The sequence below is a fragment of the Cervus elaphus genome, chromosome 20 (assembly GCF_910594005.1).
Source record: "Cervus elaphus chromosome 20, mCerEla1.1, whole genome shotgun sequence".
Classification (NCBI taxonomy): domain Eukaryota; kingdom Metazoa; phylum Chordata; class Mammalia; order Artiodactyla; family Cervidae; genus Cervus; species Cervus elaphus.
In genome coordinates, this window is record NC_057834.1 from 130,327,356 (window position 1) to 130,351,282 (window position 23,927).

Sequence of the window (23,927 nt, forward strand, 5' to 3'; positions counted from 1 at the left end):
ACCAAAAAACATCTTATTTCTTGACATACGTATTAACAAAATTAGGAAATGTTCTTCAGATTCTTATATTATAAACTCCAAAGGAAGGAAGTGCGTCCAGAATCTTTGCAATTTTTACCTAAGCAAAATGCATGTTGACACACATGGAAGGTTCTCAAATTCTGCTGAAAGAATCCATAAAAGTTCTCTTATATGCAACTTTTAAAAATATATCTTACCATCTAGAAATTGGATCAAAATATAAGGGAAACTTATTAAGTAACAGGTGCCATTTTGATTCGAAGAACAACCAATGCTGCTTGCATAACCAGCTACACTTCAGATATGTTATTCATCAGCAACATATTTATTTCATGCATAAAAATGAATTTCAGATATATTAACAATGTCAATCCAAAAAACTCCCAAGTATTTTAGAAACTGATGAGAATTTAAATTTAAATATTTAAGTACAAAGACCATTCTAAGCCAACATGGAAAGTATAGGAACTATAAAGGGAAATATATCCACATTGGACTATATAAAAATGAAAACTTTTTAAATAGTAAAACATACAAAAAAACCGAAAGACAAAAATACACTAGAAAAATTTAATCTCATATTAGACTCAATATCCCTAATATAAAAGAGACCCTACAGATCGGGAGGAAAAATCCAAATGACCAACATAAAAAGACATTTACTTCACAAAAGTTGGAAGAATACATATTGGAGCCACAAGTTAACATTTTAAAAAATTCCATCAGAACAATAAACATGAGAAAGAGGATGGTGAAAAGGATTCAAGAAACAGGCATCACACTGCTGGTAAAATCGTAAGCTACCACAATTATCCTGGGAAGTGATCTGAAAGTATCTTATAACTAGAAAAATCTATGCTTTAACCTAGAAACAAAAGCACCAGTTCACTAGGTGTGCAAACAAAATATTTACCGAAGCATGGTTTGCAAGAGTAAGAGAAGAGGAGGGAGAAACGCCTGAATATAGAAAAGAGGAAAGGCTGAATAACTGTTATGTTCATACTCTGCAACATTATGTGACTTTCTTTTTTAAAGCAAGGAATTTGATTTATATGCATCTCAAGGGATACACAGGTTGAGAATAGTAAGTTACAAAAAGTGGGTATAGTATAGGCCCCATTTTAAAAAAACTAAGCAAAATAAAAACTGTTAACAAACATCTACACACATGTATAAATATATATTGCACAAAAGATAATGAGATAAGTCAACAATACATCAATTAAAATGACAAAAAAAGAAGATATAGGTTACATATCACACTGCAAACACTGATTACCTCAGGGAGTGGGAATGGACTGATTTAATTTTTCTTAATATGTCTTCACTTACTGTTTTAACAGTTAACTGAGCCCATACTACTTTTATAATTAAAAAATTAAACTTTAACAACAAATAAATGACTAAATAATACCCCCTGAAATACAGAGGGAATGAAATTTGGCAAATAGAGGAAAAAAATCAATTATATTCAGAGTTTCATCACTCCAAGATAATAAGCACTGTAAATACTTTTCATGTATTTCATTTACTATGTTATTTATGTGAATGGCTTATAAACCACTATGTTAAAATATAGTGATACACATACACTCTTATTTTGCTCACTTAATGCTTTAGTATTAAGATTTTTATGTTACTAGAAGTCACTTTGTAAACCATTTTTATTGGGGGCATAATATTTAACTATAAATATACTATACTTTGGTGGACACTGAGGTGATTTCCAGTTTTGGGCAATAATGTCTGAACCTCAGACTTTTGAGAGATTCCCAAAAAATGAATCACTGGTGAAATAATATGAACATTCAAAAGTATTCCTGAAACATACGCTCAAAACTGCTTTTTACAAACTATGTACTAATTATCATCAACTATGAAGGTGAACCTCCATCTCACAGAACTCGTATCAACAATGACTACTAAAATTTTTTGATCTTTGCTATTGTGATAGGATAAATATTGACATATCTATTCTAATGTGAATTTAAAGTTTATATGAGATTACGAAATTCATACAGATACATACATATAAACACAGAGTCATCTATCTCACTTCTTTTGTGAATTGCTATTAGGCCTTTTTTGTCCATTTAGCAATAAAATGAACCAACTTCAATTTCTGTTACTCTAACAGTCTCAATTAAACTTATAAAACGTTTACGTGACTAAGACTTTCAAATCAGGGTCAGTGGTTAACTAAGAAGAGAGTACAGGAGCAATACCAACTGACAATATATACAGTACTTTCTCAGCTTAATTCACAAGTTCTACCAGAATTATTAAAAAAGCAATAGTTTACATAACAACTGATTTCATACCTGTTGAATTCCAAGGCACAAATATAAGATACTGTCTGGATCATATTTTTCACCATTTGGTCTCCGCACTTCTTGAATAAACTGGCATAAGCCTAAACTCAACTCAGCAAAAGTGCAGGACAGAATATCTTCCTTCAGCTTGATAGAGCGGACTGTGGAAAGGTAAAAAACATCTGAAATAATAACTTAAAAGAAAAATAATAACATTACTCAATTCACTAAATAAACACTGACTACACTGCCCCAGGTATTATGGTATACACTAGTGAAGACATGGATTAAAGACAGATACTCATCTCAAGGCTTTTTTAGTTAAAAAAAAATAAAGATAATTCATCACATATGATGTAACATTTAAATAAAATGTCTTATTTAAGTAAAATTCTATGAAAACAAATAAGGGCCATCTAATAGTGAAAAGTCATGTTAGATTCCAGAGGAAGTGAAAGGTGGAGAAAAATTAAACTCATAGATTAAGAATTTCAACTTGAGGATATAAGATTTCCCAAAGTATATTCCACAAAATACTAACCATGTGAAAGCTCAATAAAACTGGGTTTCTAAGATCTGATAAATTTGGAAAACAACAGTATATTATATCTGCCTGTGAAGAATTCACAGTATGTTTTAATATATAAAAAGCTCTGGAGATGTCTGTAAAGGGAATGCTATTTAACTTTAAGTGATATTTATTTGAATAAAGTATATTTCAGATTACATATTAACAACTTCATGCTTTTGAAAATGCTAGAAAACACAGTATGTGCTCAGCCACAAAAACGAAAGGGTTTGGGGACTGAGGAATATAGCAGAAAAGTAAAGAGGGCAGATCATGGTAAGCCTCATATATATATATAAAGATTCTGAAGACAACTAAGAATTGAATTGCTTCCCAGGTGTCTCAGGGGTAAAGGATCCTCCCGCCAATGCAATAGACACAGCAGACACGGGTTTATTCCCTGAGTCAGGAAGATCTCTGGAGGAGGAAATGGCAACTCACTCCAGTATTCTTGCCAGGAAAATTCCACAGACAGAGGAGACTGGTGGCCTACAGTCACACAGTGTCATGAAGAGTTGGGCATAGAGCAAATGAGCACACGTACATTAGTTTTAGGCAGGAGAGTTATCTAACTTGATTTTTAGAGATCTTACGGCAACAGACTGGTCCACACTGTGGGATGAGTTAAAACACCATTTCCAGTTCCTGCCTTTCTGCATGTAGAAAAGACTACATGTTTCCAATGGTACACCTGAGCTTCCCTGAGTTGGTTTTGCAAATTTAAATAGGTGATTCATGAGGGCAAGGACCATATTTGACCTTTTTACCTGAATATTTACCACCATGCTTGATACATGACAGATAAATACAGTAAGTACTTTTCTGGAAGAATGAGTAGCAGAAATGAGCAGGCATCCTGTGTGGCTACTGCATTTAGGCCTGGCAGTCTAATACAATATTACTTCTCTATTCTCACTACCACTCCTCCTTTCTCAAAAATGTCGTGGCTCAAAGTACAAAGTGAAAGGCCTAGTAAACCCCCATGACGTGAGCATTTTTACATCACTCTGAAGCACAGAGATTATACTTGATCTGTGGGAACTCAATAAGTCAATCACAGACCACAGCAGCAACTAACTGCTCCAATGAGGGTAAACTTAGGTGAAGCCAAGAATACATGCAATCACCCAGGTATCAGAGAGAAGGTACAGTTGGAAAGGGGTGAAAAGTTTAGTTACATACTCATGCATTCCTGCCCTATATCATTCCACAGACTTCATAAAATAATGATTTTGTGATAAACAAATGAAATATAAAAAAAATTAAAAGGCAGAACACAAACTGAAAACAAAATTTAGAACAGAAAACAAAATCCTGGAAAGAAGAAATCTAATGATTAGGGCTCTAAAATAATACAGTGTTGTTCTATTTGAACTGTTTATTGGGTTCCAAATTTCTTGGCACCAGAAGTGAAACCTGCAAACATGGTCAATCATATACAGCTCCTTGATGGGAGAAACTACAGAAACAGCAAGGCTTTCCCAGGTACTTTTCTTAACAACAACAATGAAGTGTTACACTGCGTCCCACATGGGTTATTCTACAGATACAGGACTCAAAAAAGACAGATTTGAGTCACTTGCAGAGTGTTAGAAAAAGACACAAAATTTCTTATAGTTGTATAAGAAACCCATGATCTGAAGATAATAACCCTCCCTTAAAAACAAGTTCTTTAAAACTGAGAGTGGAGATTAATTTCTCTTTTTAAACATAAACTTCAAATTTTAAAGCATTTTCAATTTCCATTTATAAATTTAAAATCAACAATGATATTACAATCAATTCAGATCATAAGGAGAGAAATATTTTACCTTTACAGCCTGTCTCTGAAGATTCTTGAGAGAGCGCATGGTCTTGAGTACTTCCTAACGGGTCAGAACACGGGCTAGATGAGGCATGTTCAACTCCTGACATGAAAAGAAAAGTAAATGAGAAGTTTAAATAAAGATGGAAAAAAATTAAGCAAAGCCCAAATCAAAGCTTTATGGGATTTTTGACTAGTATTTAACCCTTTTGAGTAGGTTTGTAAATTTATTAATCCGTATTCCTCCCACCCGTAAATCAAGACACAAATTCATGCCATGTATTTACCGCCACATTTCAGATCCCCCTGCTCTTCCTTGGCATTTTTCCACTGAACCCAGTTCTTCCAGGCATTTACCCCATACATGTATTTCAGTGTCATCCCAGACACTGAGCACCCTTGAAAGGCTCCTTGAATAAGACTCCTGGGCTCCACAGATACTATAGACTTCTTCCGTCCCTGTAAGAATTTTCAAAAATTTACAGAATATAAATGTAGTTTTGGATCTAAGAATCATGGTTCGCAAAGATAGAATGGGCATAAATTTACAGAAATGGAACTCAGTATTACATCCCTGAGATTCAGAGTTCTTACAGGTAGAAAGAGTTTTAGAAGTCATCTAATCCTATCCGCAGGAGGAAAAAAAAAAAAAAAAAAGAGGAAACTGAAGTGCAGAAAATAATACTGGAATAATCAATAACATTTGAGTATTTATTTACTATTTTCCAGATAGTAGACTTACAAAATGAGGTATGAGTAACAGTTATTACACTCAGGTCTATTTAATGCAATACATGAATAGATGGCTATAAAACAACCCTCAATCAACTCTCTTAACTACACTGGAATTCAGCTATAAATCAGTAACAGAATATTGTTAGAAAAATCCATGAAAGTTAGAATTAACCAACACTCACTAAGAAATCAAAAATGCAATTAGAGAATATTTTGAATTTAAGTAAAAATGAAAACAAAACATATCAAAATTTATATAATAGTGCTAAGCAGTGCTTATAAGGATATTTATATTTATTAAAATGCTTATATGAGAAGAAAGTCTGAAATCCGTAAGCTAGCTCCTATGTTAAGAAACTAGAATAAAGACTACATTAAAACTCAAAATAATAATAAAAATAAGAGCAAAATCAATTAAAAAATAGAGGAAAAGATTAGTAAGACAAAAAAGCTCATAATTTTAGAAGGTTAAAAAAATTGATAAATCTCTAGCCAAAATGATTAGAGATAAGACAGAAGATACAAATTATCAACACCTGATTCCACAGACATAATAAGGGGTAACAGCAGAAAACTGTGAACACCATGATGACAATAAACTAGACAGCTTAGAAAAAATGAACAAATTTCTTGAAAGATACAAACTAACAAAGCTTGCTCTAGAAGAAATAGATAACAGCCAGAAGAATTCAAATTATATTTTAAAACATTCCCACAAAAAAATTTCAGACCCAGATGACTTCACTGCTGAAGTCTACCCAAGAATTAAAGTAACTATATAAATTGTATTTCAGAAAACAGAAGAGGAACAGTAACTCACTTTTATCCTTAACATCACTTTTTTTTTTTTTCCTTAACATCACTTTTATCCTGCCAGCAAGGACAGATAAAATCCTTACAAGAAAACTACACACCAATAGCTCTTTTAAACTGACATACTTAAAACCTTAACAAATACCAGCAAACTCAATTCAGCAATACATATATAAATATAAAAACATCAAAAGAGAGTAGTGTTCATCCCGTAAATGCAAGGTTAAGTTTATCACTGGAAAAAATCAATGTATTTCGCCATTGAAAAAGACTTACAAAAGAAAAATTAGATGATCATCTCAAGAGATCACCTGACAAAGTTCAAAACACAATCACAAAAGCTGAGTAAATCAGAAGAGAACTTCTTGACCTTGACAGAGGTCATCTATGAGAAAGACTGTCATCTATGAGAAACCTGTATGGAGGTAAGAAGCAACAGTGAGAACCAGACAAAGAACAATGGAATGGTTCAAAACTGGGAAAGGAGTATGTCAAAGCTGTATACTGTCACCCTGCTTATTCAACTTATAGGCAGAGTACATAGTGCAAAATGCTGGTCTGGATGAAGCGCAAGCTACAATCAAGATTGTGGGGAGAAATATCAATAACTTCAGATATGCAGATGACACCACCCTTATGGCAGAAGGCAAAGAGGAATTAAAGAGCCTCTTGATGAAGGTGAAAGAGGAGAGTGAAAAAGCTGGCTTAAAACTCAACATTCAAAAACTAAGATCATGACATCTGGTCCCATCACTTCAAGGGAAATAGACGGGGAAACACAGGAAACAGTGACAGACCATTTTCTTGGGCAACAAAATCACTGTGGACGGTGACTGCAGCCATGAAATTAAGACGTTTGCTCCTTGGGAGAAAAGCTAAGACCATCTAGACAGCATATTAAAAAGCAGAGACATTACTTTGTCTACAAAGGGCCGTCTAGTCAAAGTTATGATTTTCTTAGTAGTCATGTACGGATGTGAGAGCTGGGCGATAAAAAAGGCTGAGTGCCAAAGAACTGATGCCTTTGAACTGTGGTGCAAAAAAGACTCTTGAGAGGTCTTTGAACAGCAAGGAGAGTAAACCAATCAATCCTAAAGGAAATCAACCCTGAATATTCACTGGAAGGACTGATGCTGAAGCTCCAGTACTCTGGCCACCTGATGTGAAGAGCCAACTCATTCGAAAAAACTGATGCTGGGAAAGACTGAAGGCAGCAGAAGAGGCAGATGACAGAGGATGAGATGGTTGGATGGCATCACCAACTCAATGGACATGAGTTTGAGCAAACTCTGATGGTGAAGGACAGGGAAGCTTCATGTGCTGCAGTCCATAGGGTCGAAAAGAGTCAGACACGACTGAGCAACTGAACAACAACAACAATGAGAAATACACAGGTAACATTGTATTTAACACTGCAAGGCTGAACACTGTTAAAACTGGGAAGAGGCATTAAAGTCTGCACTCATATTAAACATTGATCCCAGTTAATGCAATAAATCAAAAAAAGAAAGAGGGGCTTCCTGGTGGTCCAACGGTAAAGACTCTTGCTTCCACTGCAGGTGGTATAGACTCAATCCCTGGTTGGGGAACTATGACCCAACATGCCACATGGCATGGCCAAAAAAAAAAGTAAAATAACAAATAATAAATTTTGTTTTTGAAAAAAGAAGAAAATACCCTGAGAATGTAAAGGGACAAAGTGAAACTTTCTTAATTCACAGATAATACAACTGTGTAGGGAGAAAATCTCACAGATATTAGTTGAGCAAAATCGCCACATATGAAGTCAATATACAAAACCATCTCTATTTCTATATGTCAGTGAAGAACACTAGACAAGGAAATTTAAAAACAATGCTACACACACACACAGAGTTACATGCATCGAATTATTAATCAATCACAAAAAAAGAATGAAATCTTGCCATTTGTGACAGCACAAATGGACCTAGAGAATACTAAGAGAAAAAAAACGGACAGATGTAAATACTATATTATTTCACTTATATCTGCAATCTAAAAAATAGGACAAATGAACAAACACAATAAATCAGAAACAGAATCAAACATACAGAGAATAAACATGGGGTTGTCAGAGGGGAGGGTGTTGGGGAGATGAGAGACATAGGTGAGGGAGATTAAGAATACAAACTTCAGTAACAAAGCAAATGAGTCATGGTCCTGTTATGAAATGTACAGCGGAGGGAATACAGTCACACAATAATTACGTAATATCTCTGTATGCTGACACATTGTAACTAGACTTACTCTAGCGAACATTTTGAAATATGCAGAAATGTCCAATCACTACGTTGCACTCCAAGAACATAATGTTATGGGTCTATTATATTTCAAAACCAAACAAATTCTTAGAAAAAGAGATCAGATTTGTGGTTACCAGAGGCACCAGGGAGAGGGAGGTGGAATTGGATGGACGCAGTCAAAAGGCACAAATTACCATTTTAGCTAAGGAAGTACTAGGGATATAATGTGCATCATGATACATATAATGAGCACTTCTCTATATTACATATGAAAGTTGTTAGGAGTAAACCCTAGGAATTCTCATAATAAGGAAAAAACTTTTTTAAAAAATGTCTTTAATTCTTTATCTATATGAGATGATGTGTGTTTACCATCTTATCGTGGTATTCACTTCATGACATGTAAGTCAGTCATGCTTACTCCTTGGGAGGAAAGTTATGACCAACCTAGATAGCATATTAAAAAGCAGAGACATTACTTTGCCAACAAAGGTCCGTCTAGTCAAGGCTATGGTTTTTGCAGTGGTCATGTATGGATATGAGAGTTGGACTGTGAAGAAAGCTGAGCGCCGAAGAATTGATGCTTTTGAACTGTGGTGTTGGAGAAGACTCTTGAGAGTCCCTTGGACTGCAAGGAGATCCAACCTGTCCATCCTAAAGGAGATCAGTCCTGGGTGTTTGTTGGAAGGACTGATGCTGAAGCTGAAACTCCAATACTTTGGCCACCTCATGCGAACAGTTGACTCACTGAAAAAGACCCTGATGCTGGGAGGGATTGGGGGCAGGAGGAGAAGGGGGCGACAGAGGATGAAATGGCTGGATGGCAGCACCGACTCGATGGGCATGAGTCTGAGTAAACTCCGGGAGTTGGTGATGGACAGGGAGGCCTGGCGTGCTGTGATTCATGGGGTCGCAAAGAGTCGGACACGACTGAGTGACTGAACTGAACTGAACTGAAGTCAGTCAAATCATTATGTTATAGATCTTAAACTTATACAGTGCTGGATGTCGAATATATTTCAGTAAAACTGGAAGAAAATAAATAAAATGAATCATGGAAACGGGGGAAAAAGTTGTTTTTCACTATTGAGAAAAGAAAGACGAAGTCACAGAATAGGAGCAAGTCATATTTGATACAAGAATTATATCCATAAAAAAAACAACAAAACACAACTCCGTAAAGATGACACCTAAACCCCCCCAAATGCTCAACAGTTTTGAATACACACTTTATCAAAGATAAACAAACAGCAATATACATTAGAAAAGATGCCGACATATTAGTCATGAGGAAAATACAAATTAAAGCCATAAATTAATATCACTACACACTTACTAGAATAACTAAAAAATTGATAATGCCAGGTGATAACAACTGATTATAATTGATAAGGATTGATAATAATTGATAACAACTGATAATAATGGATAATTGTTAGTACTAAGTCATGGAGCAGATAGAATTCCCAGACTGCTGGTGGGAATTCAAGATGGTACATCCACTTTGGACCATACTTTGGCAGCTTTCTTACGAAGTTAAAAATACAGATCAAAAAAAAAAAATACAGATCAGACCTCACAATTCCACCCTTGGATATTTTTCCCCAAATGAAAACGTATATTCTTCACAAAGACGTTTATATTAGAATGTTCACAGCAGCTTTACTTAAAAACACCCAAACCAGAAATAACCCAAATTTCTATTAGCTATTCAACAATTATATAAACAGTAGTTTATCCATAAAATACTCAGAAATAAAAAGGAATGAACTAGTGATACATGATATGAATAACTCTCAAAAACATTATGCTAACTGAAAAAACCCAGATACAGAAGAATACAAATTATATGATTGCATTTATATGAAATTTTAGAAAAGGTAAAGCAGTACCATTTTACACCAATTCACAAAGCAGATCAGTCAGTGGTTGTCAGGAGCTGGAGATGAAGACTGACTGGAAATGCTAACAAGGCAAATTTTTGGCACAAGGAAAGTATTGTGATTGTGGAGGTAGTTACGTACTGTATACATTTATCAAAGCTCATCAAATTGTACATTTAAAATTTATGAATTTTTAAATGTAATTACAACTCAATGGAAATTTTCTTTAAAAAAAGGCTGTTTTAATTTCAGTATGAGAAAGCCCAGTCACCATGAAAAAGTCTTTGTGTACTTCACTATTATAACTGTACTATATAAAACAGCAAACCTTATTATTATATTTAAAAGCTAAATTTAGAGACTTTAAAAAAAGAGGAAAGTCTATAACAAGAATTAAAAAACAAAACAGAAAAATCCTTCAATTGTGGAAAAAGTCCCTCTTAAAGAAATGTAAAATAAAAGATATGGTTTTTTAACTTCAAAAAGCAAACACATGAAAATTCAAGATTGGAAGATAATAAACAAAAGAAAATGCTAGAAAAATTAAGCTATTGCTTACTCTTCGTCTGGGCTGGGGGAAGCCATCTCTGTGTCGTCGTCTTGTTCGGGAACGTACCTGGATTCCCTGTCCTTTGTTCAATGGGTCAAAGGATTCTGTGAAAACCAGGAGACAGCATAATGTGAGATAAATAACTCACAGTAAAATAAAGTCTCAGACTGGAGGAGGAAATATCAGGTAATCATCACTATATTATTTTGTTTTGATAAAATACAGATTTTACTTATATACTTAAGGAAACAGAGAAGATACAGCATGAATAAAAACTTTATTAACAATCGAGAAAATTCCCTATATGATTACTGTGGGAAGTTAAAAATAACAACAAAAACAAATTAACCCTTTATAAAGAAGAATATGGTATGAATCAATACCTTCAAAGTCAGGGACGATTTGTGCCCTAGGTAGTTATCACACATTATAACTGCTTCAAAATGTCAATTCAAAATTGTACCAATCTTCTAAAAAAGGACTTTCAGCAGTCAAGTTACACTGAACAAACCTGAGGGGAAATCTGCTTCCAGATCCTGTTCAGTTTCCCCTTTTGAGAACTGCTTCACTTCTAAATCAGCCTCTTGCACAGTATTTGACTTTAAGGCATAATGATTTAATTCTTCCTCCCAGCTATGTGGAGTAGATACTGCCTCTGATTCAAGATCACCACTGTAAGTACTTCCCTGGTCTGAAATAATAAAAAACAAACAAGCCCTCAAAATGAAATAAGACTCCTGACATGCTCATATACCTCCCTGAAATCCTAAATACCAAAAAGTCAGATAAAGTTGCTGAACAATTCCATAGGTACCCTCAAGAATGAAGCAACTTGTTCACCAGGATCACAGAAATGGATTTATATTCTTGGTATACACTTTAGTACATTAGTTCAATTAACCCCTAAAACCAATATCTGAGATAGCTTTTATCACTCTCTTTATAAATTAGCACAAACTCACAGCTAGCTCTCTGATGCCCCCTACAAACAGCTTAAATTATAAATATTAAATCCAAGGTTGCTAATACTTTATGGGTATCACTAACAGAGATACAATATTTCTAAGATTCATAATATATTTACAACTACAAACCTTTTTCAAATATCTTGGTGTCTAAAAAGAGTTCCTGTTCAGAAGTTTGGGATTCTAAAGAAAAAGAAAAGCACATAATGTCAATTTATATGTATATGTGAACAAATTGCATCTCAAATGAAACAACTGCAAGATAGCCTTCATATGCAGAAAGAATGATTAGTTAATAAAAATTAAGCATTAGCGATAAATACAGTTAAATTACAACTAACAGCGGCTATATTTCCAAATAGCAGTATGAAAAAAGTCAAGCCAAGAGATGTTTATTTTGGATTCTATGCTATCTGAAATTTTTTTTTTTTTTGCTTTTACTTTTTTAAATATATTTAAAAATTTTTTTAATTGAAGGATAGTTGCTTTACAGAATCTTTTTGTTTTCTGTCAAACCTCAACATGAATCAGCCATAGGTAAACATACTTCCCCTCCTTTTTGAACCTTCCTCCCATCTTCCGCCCTATCCCACCCCTCTAGATTGATACAAAACCCCTGTTTGAGTTTCCTGAGCCATAGAGCAAATTCCCTTTGGCTATCTATTTTACACATGGTAATGTAAGTTTCCATGTTACTCTTTGCATACATCTCACCCTCTCCTCCCCTCTCCCCATGTCCATAAGTCTGTTCTCTATGTCTGTTTCTCCTTTGTGGCCCTGTAAGTAAATTCTTCAGTACCATTCTTCCAGATTCCGTACATACGCATTAGAATACGATATTTATCTTTCTCATTCTGACTCACTTCACTCTGTATAATAGGTTCTAGGTTCATCCACCTCATCAGAACTGACTCAGATGCATTCCTTTTTATGGCTGAGTAATATTCCATTGTGTTTATGTACCTCAACTTCTTTATCCAGTCATCTGTCGATGGACATCAAGGGTGCTTCCATGTTCTAGCTATTGTATAGTGCTGCAATGAACAATGGGAAACATTTGTCGTTTTCAATTTTGGTTTCCTCAGGGTATATGCCTAGGAGTGGGCTTGCTGGGTCATATGGTTGTTTTATTCCTAGTTTTTTAAGGAATCTCCATATGGTCTTCCATAGTGACTGTATCAATTTATATTCCCACCAACAATGCAAGAGTCTTTCCTTTTCTCCACACCCACTCCAGCATTTATTGTTTGTAGACTTTTTGATGATGGCCATTGTGACTAGTGTGAGATGATATCTCATTGTAGTTCTGATTTGCATTTCTCCAATAATGAGTGATGTTGAGCATCTTTTCATGTGTTTGTTAGCCATCTGTATGTCTTCTTTGGAGAAATGTCTTTTTAAGTCTTTTTCCCACTTTTTGATTGGGTTGTTTGTTTTTCTGGCATTGAGTTGTATAAGCTGCTTGTATATTTTGGAAATTAATCCTTTGTCAGTTGTTTCACTTGCTATTATTTTCTCCCATTCTGACAGTTGTCTTTTTACCTTACTTATAGTTTCCTTTGCTGTGCAAAAGCTTTTAAGTTTAATCAGGTTCCACTTGTTTACTTTTGCTTTTATTTCCGTTACTCTAGGAGGTGGGTCATAGAGGATCTTATTTTGATTTATGTCATCGAGTGTTCCGACTATGAAATTTCTTTTTTTAGTAACAAACACACACAATGTTTATTTACTCATAGGTTGAAAAATCTGTTTTACATTGCTTCCCCCCTGAAAAAAATGATTTACCATGAAATGGAAAACAGACTTAGAACATAAATACACTAGCAATCAGCACATGAAACTATAGAACGAAGTTCTATCAATTATAAACTACCTTATTATTACTACTTTTTTTTTGGTTGCACCACACAGCATACAAGATCTTAGTTCCCCAACCAAGAATCAAACCTGTGTGAGATGTGAGAGTTGGACTATAAAGAAAGCTGAGTGCCGAAGAACTGATGCTTTTGAACTGTGGTGTTAGAGGAGAGTCCCTTGGACTGCAAGGAGATCCAACCAGTCCATCCTAAAGGATATCAGTCCTGGGTGTTCATTGGAAGGACTGATGTTGAAGTTGAAACTCCAGTACTTTGGCCACCTGATGCGAAGAGCTGACTCACTGGAAAAGACCCTGATGCTGAGAAAGACTGAGGGCAGGAGGAGAAGGGGACAAGAGAGGATGAGATGGCTGGATGGCATCACCGACTCAACGAACACGGGTTTGGGTGGACTCTGGGAGTTGGTGATGGACAGGGAGGCCTGGCGTACTGCGGTTCATAGGGCTGCAAAGAGTCACACATGACTGAGCGACTGAACTGAACCGAAACAGGATGAAAAAGCAGAAAGCTATGTCCCAGATAAAGGGATAAGATAAAACCCGAGAAAAACAACTAAGTGAAATGGAGCTAGGCAACCTTCCAGAAAAAGAATTCAGAATAATGACAGTGAAGATAATCCAGGATATCTGAAAAACAATGGAGAAGATGCAAGAAATGTTTACCAAAGACCTAGAAGAACTAAAGAACAAAGAAACAGAGATGAATAATACACTAGAAGGAATCAATAGCAGAATAACTGAGGCAGAAAAACAAATAATGACCTAGAGGACAAAATGGTGAAAATCACTGCTGTAGAAGAGAATATAGGGAAAAGAATGAAAAGAAATAAAGACAGCCAAAGAGATTTCTGTGAGAACATTAAACACACCAACATTTGCATTAGAGGGGTACCAGAAGGAGAAGAGACAGAGACAGGAACTGAGAAAATATTAAGAAATAATAGATGAAAACTTCCTTAACAGGGAAAAGAAACAATCATCCAAGTTCAAGAAGCACAGAGAGTTCCAGACAGGATAAACCCAAGGAGGAATATACCGAGACACATAGTAATCAAACTGACAAAATTAAAGACAAAGATAAACATTAAAAACAACAAGGGAAACACAACGAATAACATACAAGGGAACTCCCATCAGGCTATCAGCTGATTTCTCAACAAAAACTCTACAAGACAGAAGGAAATGGCATGGTATATTTAAAGCGATAAAAGGGAAGAACCTACAACCAATGAAACGCTATGCAGCAAGACTTTCCTTTCAGATTGATGGAGAAATCATAAAAGCTTTCCAGACAAGCAAAAGTTAAAGAGAATTCAGCACCATCTAACCAGCTTTACAACAAATGCTAAAGGAACTTCTTCACACAGGAAACACAAGAGAAGGCAAAGACCTACAGAAAATAGACCCATAATAATTAAGAAAATGGTAACAGGATCAAATGTACCAACCAAAACACAGACTGGCCGGCTGGATGAAAATATGTGCGTGTTTGCACTTCCACTTACCACATCATTCTGCTTGATGCCCCAAACTGGGTGTAATTATTTTACATTGTTAGGTTAATCATGTTCCCATTATGGTTTGCATTTCTAATTATCTTTTATTTTTTTGTCTGGATATTGATTGTGAAAACACATAAACATCTCTCACTATTGTGATTATGTAACTATTACTCACTTAATACCATTGTATCATGATTGGTCAACAGAAAAATAATAGAACTCTGTATCACCAAAACTACCATTGAATAGAAAAACTTGTAAACACTTTTTAAAATCCAGATGCTTATAAGAATTATCTTGGATTTTTTTTAACATTTATTTATTTGGCTGCACCAGGTCTTAATTGCAGCATGTAGATCTTCAATCTTCTCTTGCAGCAAGGAAGATCTTTAGTTGTGGCATGGGAACTCTGAGTTGTGGCATGTGGGATTTAATTCCCTGACCAGGGATTGAACCCAGGCCCCCTGCATTGGAAGCACAGAGTCTTGGCCACTGGGCCACCAAGGAAGTCCACTATCTTGGAATTTTTTGAGAAATACAAATGCACAGGTATTGCTTTTTTTTCTCCAGAGTTCCAGATATGTTCCTAATGAGCAGCCATGTTTAAAAACAACTGGACTATATCTTTTTTTGTTGTTGTTCAGTTCCTCAGTCATGCCCAACTCTTTGTGACCCCATGAACTGCAGCACGCCAGGCTTCCCTGTCCTTCATCTCCTGGCGCTTGATCAAACTCATGTCTATTGACTCAGTGATGCCTTCCAACCATCTCATCCTCTGTTGCCCCCTTTCCCTGCCTTCAATCCTTCCCAGCATCAGGGTCTTTTCCAATGAGTCAGTTCTTCACATCAGGTGGCCAAAACACTGGCACTTCAGCATCAAGTCCCTCCAATGAATATTCAGGGTTGATTTATTTTAGGATTGACTGGTTTGATCTCCATGCAGTCCAATGGACTCTCAAGAGTCTTCCCCAGGACCACAGTACAAAGGCATCAAATCTTCAGTGCTCAGCCTTTTTTATTATCCAGCTCTCACACCTATACACGACTACTGAAAAACCACAGCACTGACTATATAGACCTCTGTTGGCACAGTGAGGTCTCTTGTACTTTTCTCTAGTTTGTTTCACTTTTTCTATTTCATATTCAGTGCTCCCATTTCATTTAGTTTATGTTTTCCAATTTCTCCAACTCTGTTTTTTTTTTTTCAGATGTTCTTTCTCAAGTTTTTATCAAGTGTAGTAGAAAAACTTTTGTGTATGTATATATAAATAATATGTACTATATCTATTTTAGAAAACGTACGAATTTTCGCCTAACTAAAAAATTTATGACATTTTAGTTCCACTTGTTTGACTTAGAATGAATATAATGCTAGATTTCTAATTAAAAAAGCAGTATTCAACAAGAAAAGTTTTCCTGTATAGCACAGTAAACTATACACGGGGAACTATAATCAACATCTTGTAATAATCTATAATGGATAATAATTTCAAAAATATTATGTGTATAACTGAATCACTTTGCTATATACCTGAAACACTGTAAGTTAACTAAACTTCAATAAAATGCATATATTAAAAAATAAATATAAAAAGTTTAAAGATTCAGAGTATTAAAAAATCAGATTTTTTTTAAAAACCAAGGAATATTGTCTCTTTTCCCTGAAATCAAAGATAAATGAGCCAGATCCTTTTGGAATGGATTAATTTTTTCTCCCTGTTATATTTCTAGACCATTTGATTTTACTTACACTATGATGATTACAACTGGCTTGAAGCTTAGTTTTTAAAGGTTTTCTGTTTGACTCCATTGCAAGTTAAGGCAAACTCACAATATTTGTATAGAGGAAATATCTGATAAATGCTGACTATTAATATGAATGGAGAAGCCAAGTTAAAATGATGTTTATTATTAGAAATTGCCTGAACTTCCAAAATAAGTATCAGATATTAGAAGATCAAGTATGGGGCAATATTCTAAGACGTTAACATCCACATATAAATGGGTCACAACTATGAGATTATACACCAAAGAGCAAAATGAGACCAGAAACTTTGGGATAACAAAAAGCTTTTTATCCACCTCTCAGAATATATATGATTTAAAAACATAGTGGCAACACAACAGAAAAGTTGACAGTAGAGTTATCAAGTGCTAAATTGTTCAGAAAATCTCGAGAATGTATTATACAAAAACAGAACCCAGTGGCAAGGTTTCTAGAAGCCAACACGGGAAAGAAGTCGTCAGAAAAGAGTAATTTGTTGGCTCATCAATGATATGCGAAAGTTCAGTTCAGTCGCTCAGTCGTGTCTGACTCTTCGCAACTCCATGGATCAGAGCACGCCAGGCCTCCCTGTCCATCACCAACTCACGGAGTTTACTCTAACTCATCTCCATTGAGTTGGTGATGCCATGCAACCACCTCATCCTCTGTCCCCTTCTCCTCCCGCCTACAATCTTTCCCAGCATCAGGGTCTTTTCAAATGAGTCAGCTGGCCAAAGTATTGGAGTTTCAGCCTCAACATCAGTCCTTCCAATGAACACTCAGGACTGATCTCCTTTAGGATGGACTGGTTGGATCTCCTTGCAGTCCAAGGGACTCTCAAGAGTCTTCTCCAACACCACAGTTCAAAAGCATCAATTCTCTGGCACTCAGCTTTCTTTATAGTCCAACTCTCACATCCATACATGACTACTGGAAAAACCATAGCCTTGACGAGACAGACCTTTGTTGGAAAAGTAATGTCTCTGCTTTTTTTGCTTTTACAAAAATTCACCTGTACATTTCAACTACCTTAAACACTGTTTCCTCTGTCTTTTCTTATGATTATATCTCTTCTTTCATCCATAAATCAAGAAGGTGCTAATTAAGGCTGGAAACCATTCTGGAATACATACTACTGAGTTCTAGTCAAAATCCTTTCTTTGTAGTGAGATGGACCTGGATTCAACTTCTGGTTCCATTATTTCCTGATTGTATAACCATGGCTAGCCTATTTTCCAAAAGAAGAATGTAAAGTAAATAAAGTAAAAACTACTCCCTCATGGAGTAGTTGTGAAGATTAAATGAGGTGATATATACAAGTGCGTTTAGGACAATGCCTAGGGTACAGCAAGAACATATATCTTAACTACTGTTATTATCATTATTATATACTCTTAAAATAGGATTTATCTATAGGCTATTTTGAACTAAATGGTTTTCCATCTTAAAATTCTATTTACCTTCTACCAACAAGCTGATTATTATACAACAGGAATTTTTATTTGGGGACCATGGGCTTCCCTGGTGGCTCAGTCACTAAAGAATCTGCCTGCAATGCAGGAGACTGCCTTTAATGCAAGAGACCTGGGTTCAGTCCCTGGGTTGGGGAGATCCCCCGGAGAAGGAAATGGCAACCCACTCTAGTATTCTTGCCGGGGAAATCCCATGGACAAAGGAGCCTGGTGGGCTATAATCCATCGGGTTGCAAAGAGTCAGACACAACTGAACAACTGAGCACACTTTGACGACAAAGTGTGTTGTCACACCTTGACAACAAAGGCTTTGACAACAAGTATAAAACCAGAATATGATCATGAAAAGGGGATTTGTATGTTGTTTTTCTGGAAACATTAAGAATCAAATTGTATCAAAACTTTAAAGTTTTTTTCCTAAACTGCATAGAGTTTCAGAGTTAACAAGTTTAACGAGCCCACAGAGTTGGTATTTAAACACAAGTAAAGATTTTAGACTTAGTGGCTGAACAACAGCAAAAGCTTTTAGAAACTTCCTGACTGGCTAATACTTAAAATTACTCTTTCACTTTCATTGACCTGAAAATCTGCAGGTATGCTTTTTTTTTTTCCTTTAAAATCATACCAACCTCCCTGAGATAGAGTCTTCTCCTTCTCTTCATCTTCTGCAATCATTTCTGCCATTTCAAGGAGATCAGCTTCAAAAGGATGTGAGGGAAGTTTTTCCTTAATGTCCTCAATACTCTTGGTGACTTTATCTTCGCTACCCATTGAGGATGGAATAAGCATAGGGACAGGCATCTGAAAGACCAAGGACAGACTGAAGAGTTTCTTGGGAAATAAGTCTATCATCAAAACTATTACTTGTGAGATAATTTAAATACAAAAATAATAAACAAATCCAAATAAACAAGATATTCTATGGCCAACAATTAAAACAGCCTTGCTAGTTTGTTTTTATAAGACTATAGTCACTTAAATAAAAATTCAGTAAGTGCTTTTCGGACACTCAAAAAAAGTATCTCTGAATCCTTTAAAAGAATAATTAAGTAATTCATTTTTATTTTTGATTATGTTACTTGTTTAATATTTTCACACAAGAGTTTCTCATAGGAATTCAGTACCAAGAAAATATGTATTTTCTGATAAAAAAAAGAATACATTTTTCTTTAATAAAAAGTCAGAATCCTGGAAATCACAGTACTCCTCTTTTCAGCCATGCTAGAATCTAAGATTCTAACACACACCATTTCCGATCTTTTTCTATGTTAGTGGTCTTATTCTGTTTAAAATATTTTAAAGAACTACATCATAATCTTATCTGAGAAGACAGGGTACAATCAGAAGCTGTCCTTTATATACTCCATGTTCAAGTAATTAAAGTAATATGATGATATCCAACATGAGTCAGGTATATTTTACCAATAAGTTAAAAGTTTTTATGGAGCTGCCAAATCTTAACTGAGAAAAATGTGCACTAAACTAGCCTTAACCTCTAAATGATTACTCACTGGAACTGGAAGTCCAAATGGGACTGGTGCATACTGAGTATAAAGATGAAGAGGTATAGGTACGAACACTGGTACTGGAACTGGCACCACAATAATTTGGGGCTGAGTTGGAGTGTCTTCTAATAAAAACAAAAATAAAAGCAAAAACCCACACAAATACAAAGAGGGTTAGAAACAACATTTTAATTAAAAAAAAAAAATTTTTTTTTTGTACTTCAAAAGAAACATCTATGATACCAGGGTGCTTCCCAGGTGACTCAGTGGGTAAAGAATCTGCCTGCAATGCAGGAGATGCAGGGTTCGATCTCTGGGTAGGGAAGATCCCCAGGAGAAGGGCATGGCAACCCACTCTAGTATTCTTGCCCAGAAAACCCCAAGGACAGAGGAGCCTGGTGGGCTACAGTCCATAGGGTGCAAAGAGTCAGACATGACTGAAGTGACTGAGCATGTTCCCACAGACCCATGATACTAGGAGTTCATAGAAAGGAGAAATTGTGAAGAAAGGCTTGAGTATAAAAGCACTAACAAAAAGTGGGCAACACAATAATTATCAATGACACAAGAGTGAGATGCATGATGGCTATAATCTCGATGAATAAATGGAACAGTGATCTTAGAAGGGAGGTACAGAAAACTTAACATGAATAATAGTGTATGTTAAAGAGGAGACTGAATATATAGAAGGGCCCTTTTTATAAGGCTATAATACACATTTAAAATCATTTCCAGTAAACAGTGGGAAGTACTACAAATTGTTAATCACAAAGTAATGGTATAAAAATTGCTTCTTAAAAGATTAATTTTGCTGCCATCTTTGCACGGAATAGAAAGTATAGAAAGCAACTACAATATATAGAGCTAAGACAATGAGGGCCTGAACTAGGGTGGTTATGATAGCTGTAGAAAGAGAGTAAGTATTCACAGCAGAGGGTCTAAGATATTAAAAAATTAAATAGAACTTGGAAACTAACTTATACATGAGTAAGGAAAAAATGGGAAGGGTGGAGATAGGAGTCATTCAATTATTTAACAACCATCTACAGTCTTTTCTGTAGGCCAGAAAAAATATCCTGGATAACTGTAAAATCATTAATGTAAGAGAAAGGTATTTCTAGTAAGGAGAACTGAAAAGTTGACAATTTGGCTAAGGTTAGAAGTGGAGAATAATATAGGATCAATTTTACCATGGTACAGTGGACATTAAAAAAAAAAAAAGTTATGATTAGAGATTGTCTGATAACCATGCTGTTGTTGTTCAGTCACCCAGCTGTGTCCAACTCTTTGCAACCCCATGGACTGAAGCACACCAAGCCTCCTTGTCCCTCACCATCTCCTGGAGTTTGCCCAAGTTCATGCCAATTGCATTGAGGATGCCGTCCAGCCAACTCATCCTCTGACGCCCTCCTCTCCTTCCATCTCATTCTCTGATGCCCTCTTTTCCTTCTGCCCTCGATCTTTCCCAGCACCTGGGACTTTTCCAATGAGTCGTCTGTTCGCATCAGATGACCAAAATACTGAAGCTTCAGCTTTAGCATCACTCCTTCCAGTGAACATTCAGGGTTGATCTCCCTTAAGATTGACTGGTTTGGTCTCCTTGCTCTCCAAGGGACTTTCAGGAGTCTTCTCTAGCACCATAGTTCGAAGGCAACAACTCTTTGGTGTCCTGCCTTCTTTATGGTCCAGCTCTCACAACCATACGTGACCACGGGGACGACCAGAGCCTTGATTATATGGACCTTTGTTGGCAAAGTAATGTCTCTGCTTTTCACCACACTGTCTAGCTTTGTCATCTCTTTCCTGCCAAGACACAATCATCTTCTGATTTCATGGCTGCAGTCACCGTCCGCAGTGATTTTGGAGCCCAAGAAAAGGAAGATCTGTCACTACTTCCACCTTTTCCCCTTCTATTATCATGCAGTAACGAAGCTACATGATGCTAAACTAGGTCACTATTTTGGGATTGATGTGTACACACTGCTATATTTAAAGTAAATATCCAACAAGGACCTACTGCAAAAAATATTAAAAAATAATTTTTTAAAAAGCTGCTATTGACACAATAAAAATACAGGACTATCTTATCTATAGCCTTGCTATATCAAATGATTCATGAGACAGCAGCACTGACATTACTCAGTAACTCAAAAGATGCAGAACCTAAGCTCCACTAAATCATAATCTACATAGCAACATTCCCAAGTAATTCATATGCATATTCATGTTTGAGAAGTACTGGCCTAGGGGATATCTTCCAGATCTAAGAATCTAAAATTCCTTTCTATTTTAAAAATTCTGGGATTTTCAGATGGCAGCATGAGGAGCTCCAGAGATCTATTCCCTAGGGAAACAAGCAAAGCTGGTGAAAATCTAAAAAATAACCATTTAAATTCTTTTGAAATTGTCCAAAGGGTACATATCAAGTGGAAAAATGTTTAAGAAAATCTACTAAATACAGTAAGAACAGTAGGAATCTATGACATTTGGTCTACCACCTGCTCCACATCCCTGCCTCAGCCAGCTCAATATGACAGAAACTCTACTCTGGAATGGACGTCACCAACAAGAATGGGCTCCTCTTCCTTCAGCTCCCAACTCAAGGTTACTGTATCTCACCAGGAGGGGCAGGCCACCATTATTTCTTATTCCCTCAAACTCCAGGACAGAAAGGTTAGTTTCCTAGTGAGTACCAGTACCACCCATAAAGAGAAAACCTACTACAGGAATTAAAACAACATTCAAAAAACTAAGATCCTAGCACCCGGTCCCATCGCTTCATGGCAAACAGATGCAGAAACAATGGAAACAGTGACAGAGTTTATTTTCTTGGGCTCCACAATCACTGTGGATGGTGACTGCAGCCATAAAATTAAAAGCCATAAAATTAAAAGATGGCTCCTTGGGAGAAAAGCTATGACAAACCTAGGCAGCATATTCAAATGCAGACATTACTTTGCTGACAAAGGTCCATATAGTCAAAGCTATGGTTTTACCAGTAGTCACATACGGATGTGAGAGGTGGACCAAAAAGAAGGCAGAGTCCTGGAAGAATTGATGCTTTAGAACTCTGGTGTTGGAGAAAACTCTTGAGAGTGCTTCACACTGCAAGGAGATCCACCCAGTCAATCTTAAAGGAAATCAATCCTGAATATTCACTGGAAGGACTGATGCTGAAGCTCCAATACTTTGGCCACCTGATGTGAAGAACTGACTCATTGGAAAAGACCCTGATGCTGAGAAAGATTGAAGGCAGGAGGCGAAGGGGACAAACCAGGACAAGATGGTTGGATGTCGTCACCGACTCAATGGACACAAGTTTGAGCAAAGTCTGGGAGATGGTAAAGGTCAGGGAAGCCTGGTGTGCTGCAGTCCATGGGGCTGCAAAGGGTCAGACATGACTGAGGAACTGAACATTAACAACCACAGGAATAGCAAGGCTATCAAAGCCAGGGTCCAAACTACCTTCATTCCAGTTCACTTGTAGGGCAGAGATTCCATGCTAGCAGAGGCAAGCTAAGAAGATCAGAAGCTCACATTGTGCCTACAATCCAGAAAAGCAGTAGCTCAAAGAGGGAAGAGGCAGTTTAGAAGAAGAAGAAAGCCCTAAAGCTCTTCCCAAAAGAACTGACTTTACTTGAAACAGAGTGTGGAAAAGTCCAAACCTAAGTGTGCTCCGGAAAATAATAGTTCCTCTTAACTAAGACCCTGTATATATAATTCCAAAAGCTATGGAATTTGGATATACTTCCCATAATATATCACTGTCATGAATAAGGAAATCAAACGAAGCATTCACGGTATGGTATTATCAACTACCTTTTCTTTGCCATAACTAATTAAGTTAATGAAAACACCTAACCCACGGGGCTACTGTAAGGACTCAATTGTG

The 23,927-nt window shown here is 36.1% G+C and overlaps 1 protein-coding gene across 7 annotated transcripts in view; it reads right to left on the minus strand.

The window, feature by feature from the left end:
* The window catches only part of ZMYM4 (zinc finger MYM-type containing 4), a 154,403-nt gene that overhangs the window by 21,018 nt on the left and 109,458 nt on the right, over window positions 1–23,927 (minus strand). For 6 of the 7 annotated variants that reach the window (XM_043875822.1, XM_043875820.1, XM_043875826.1 and 3 more), the window contains 8 exons: window positions 20,042–20,160; window positions 19,160–19,331; window positions 12,045–12,098; window positions 11,462–11,641; window positions 10,960–11,054; window positions 4,993–5,164; window positions 4,713–4,808; window positions 2,343–2,494 (listed from right to left, as the gene is read on the minus strand). In XM_043875822.1, the coding sequence (XP_043731757.1) occupies window positions 2,343–2,494; window positions 4,713–4,808; window positions 4,993–5,164; window positions 10,960–11,054; window positions 11,462–11,641; window positions 12,045–12,098; window positions 19,160–19,331; window positions 20,042–20,160 (1,040 nt within the window). The remainder of the gene's footprint in view (window positions 1–2,342; window positions 2,495–4,712; window positions 4,809–4,992; window positions 5,165–10,959; window positions 11,055–11,461; window positions 11,642–12,044; window positions 12,099–19,159; window positions 19,332–20,041; window positions 20,161–23,927) is intronic. The other variant, XM_043875821.1, reaches the window with a different exon arrangement.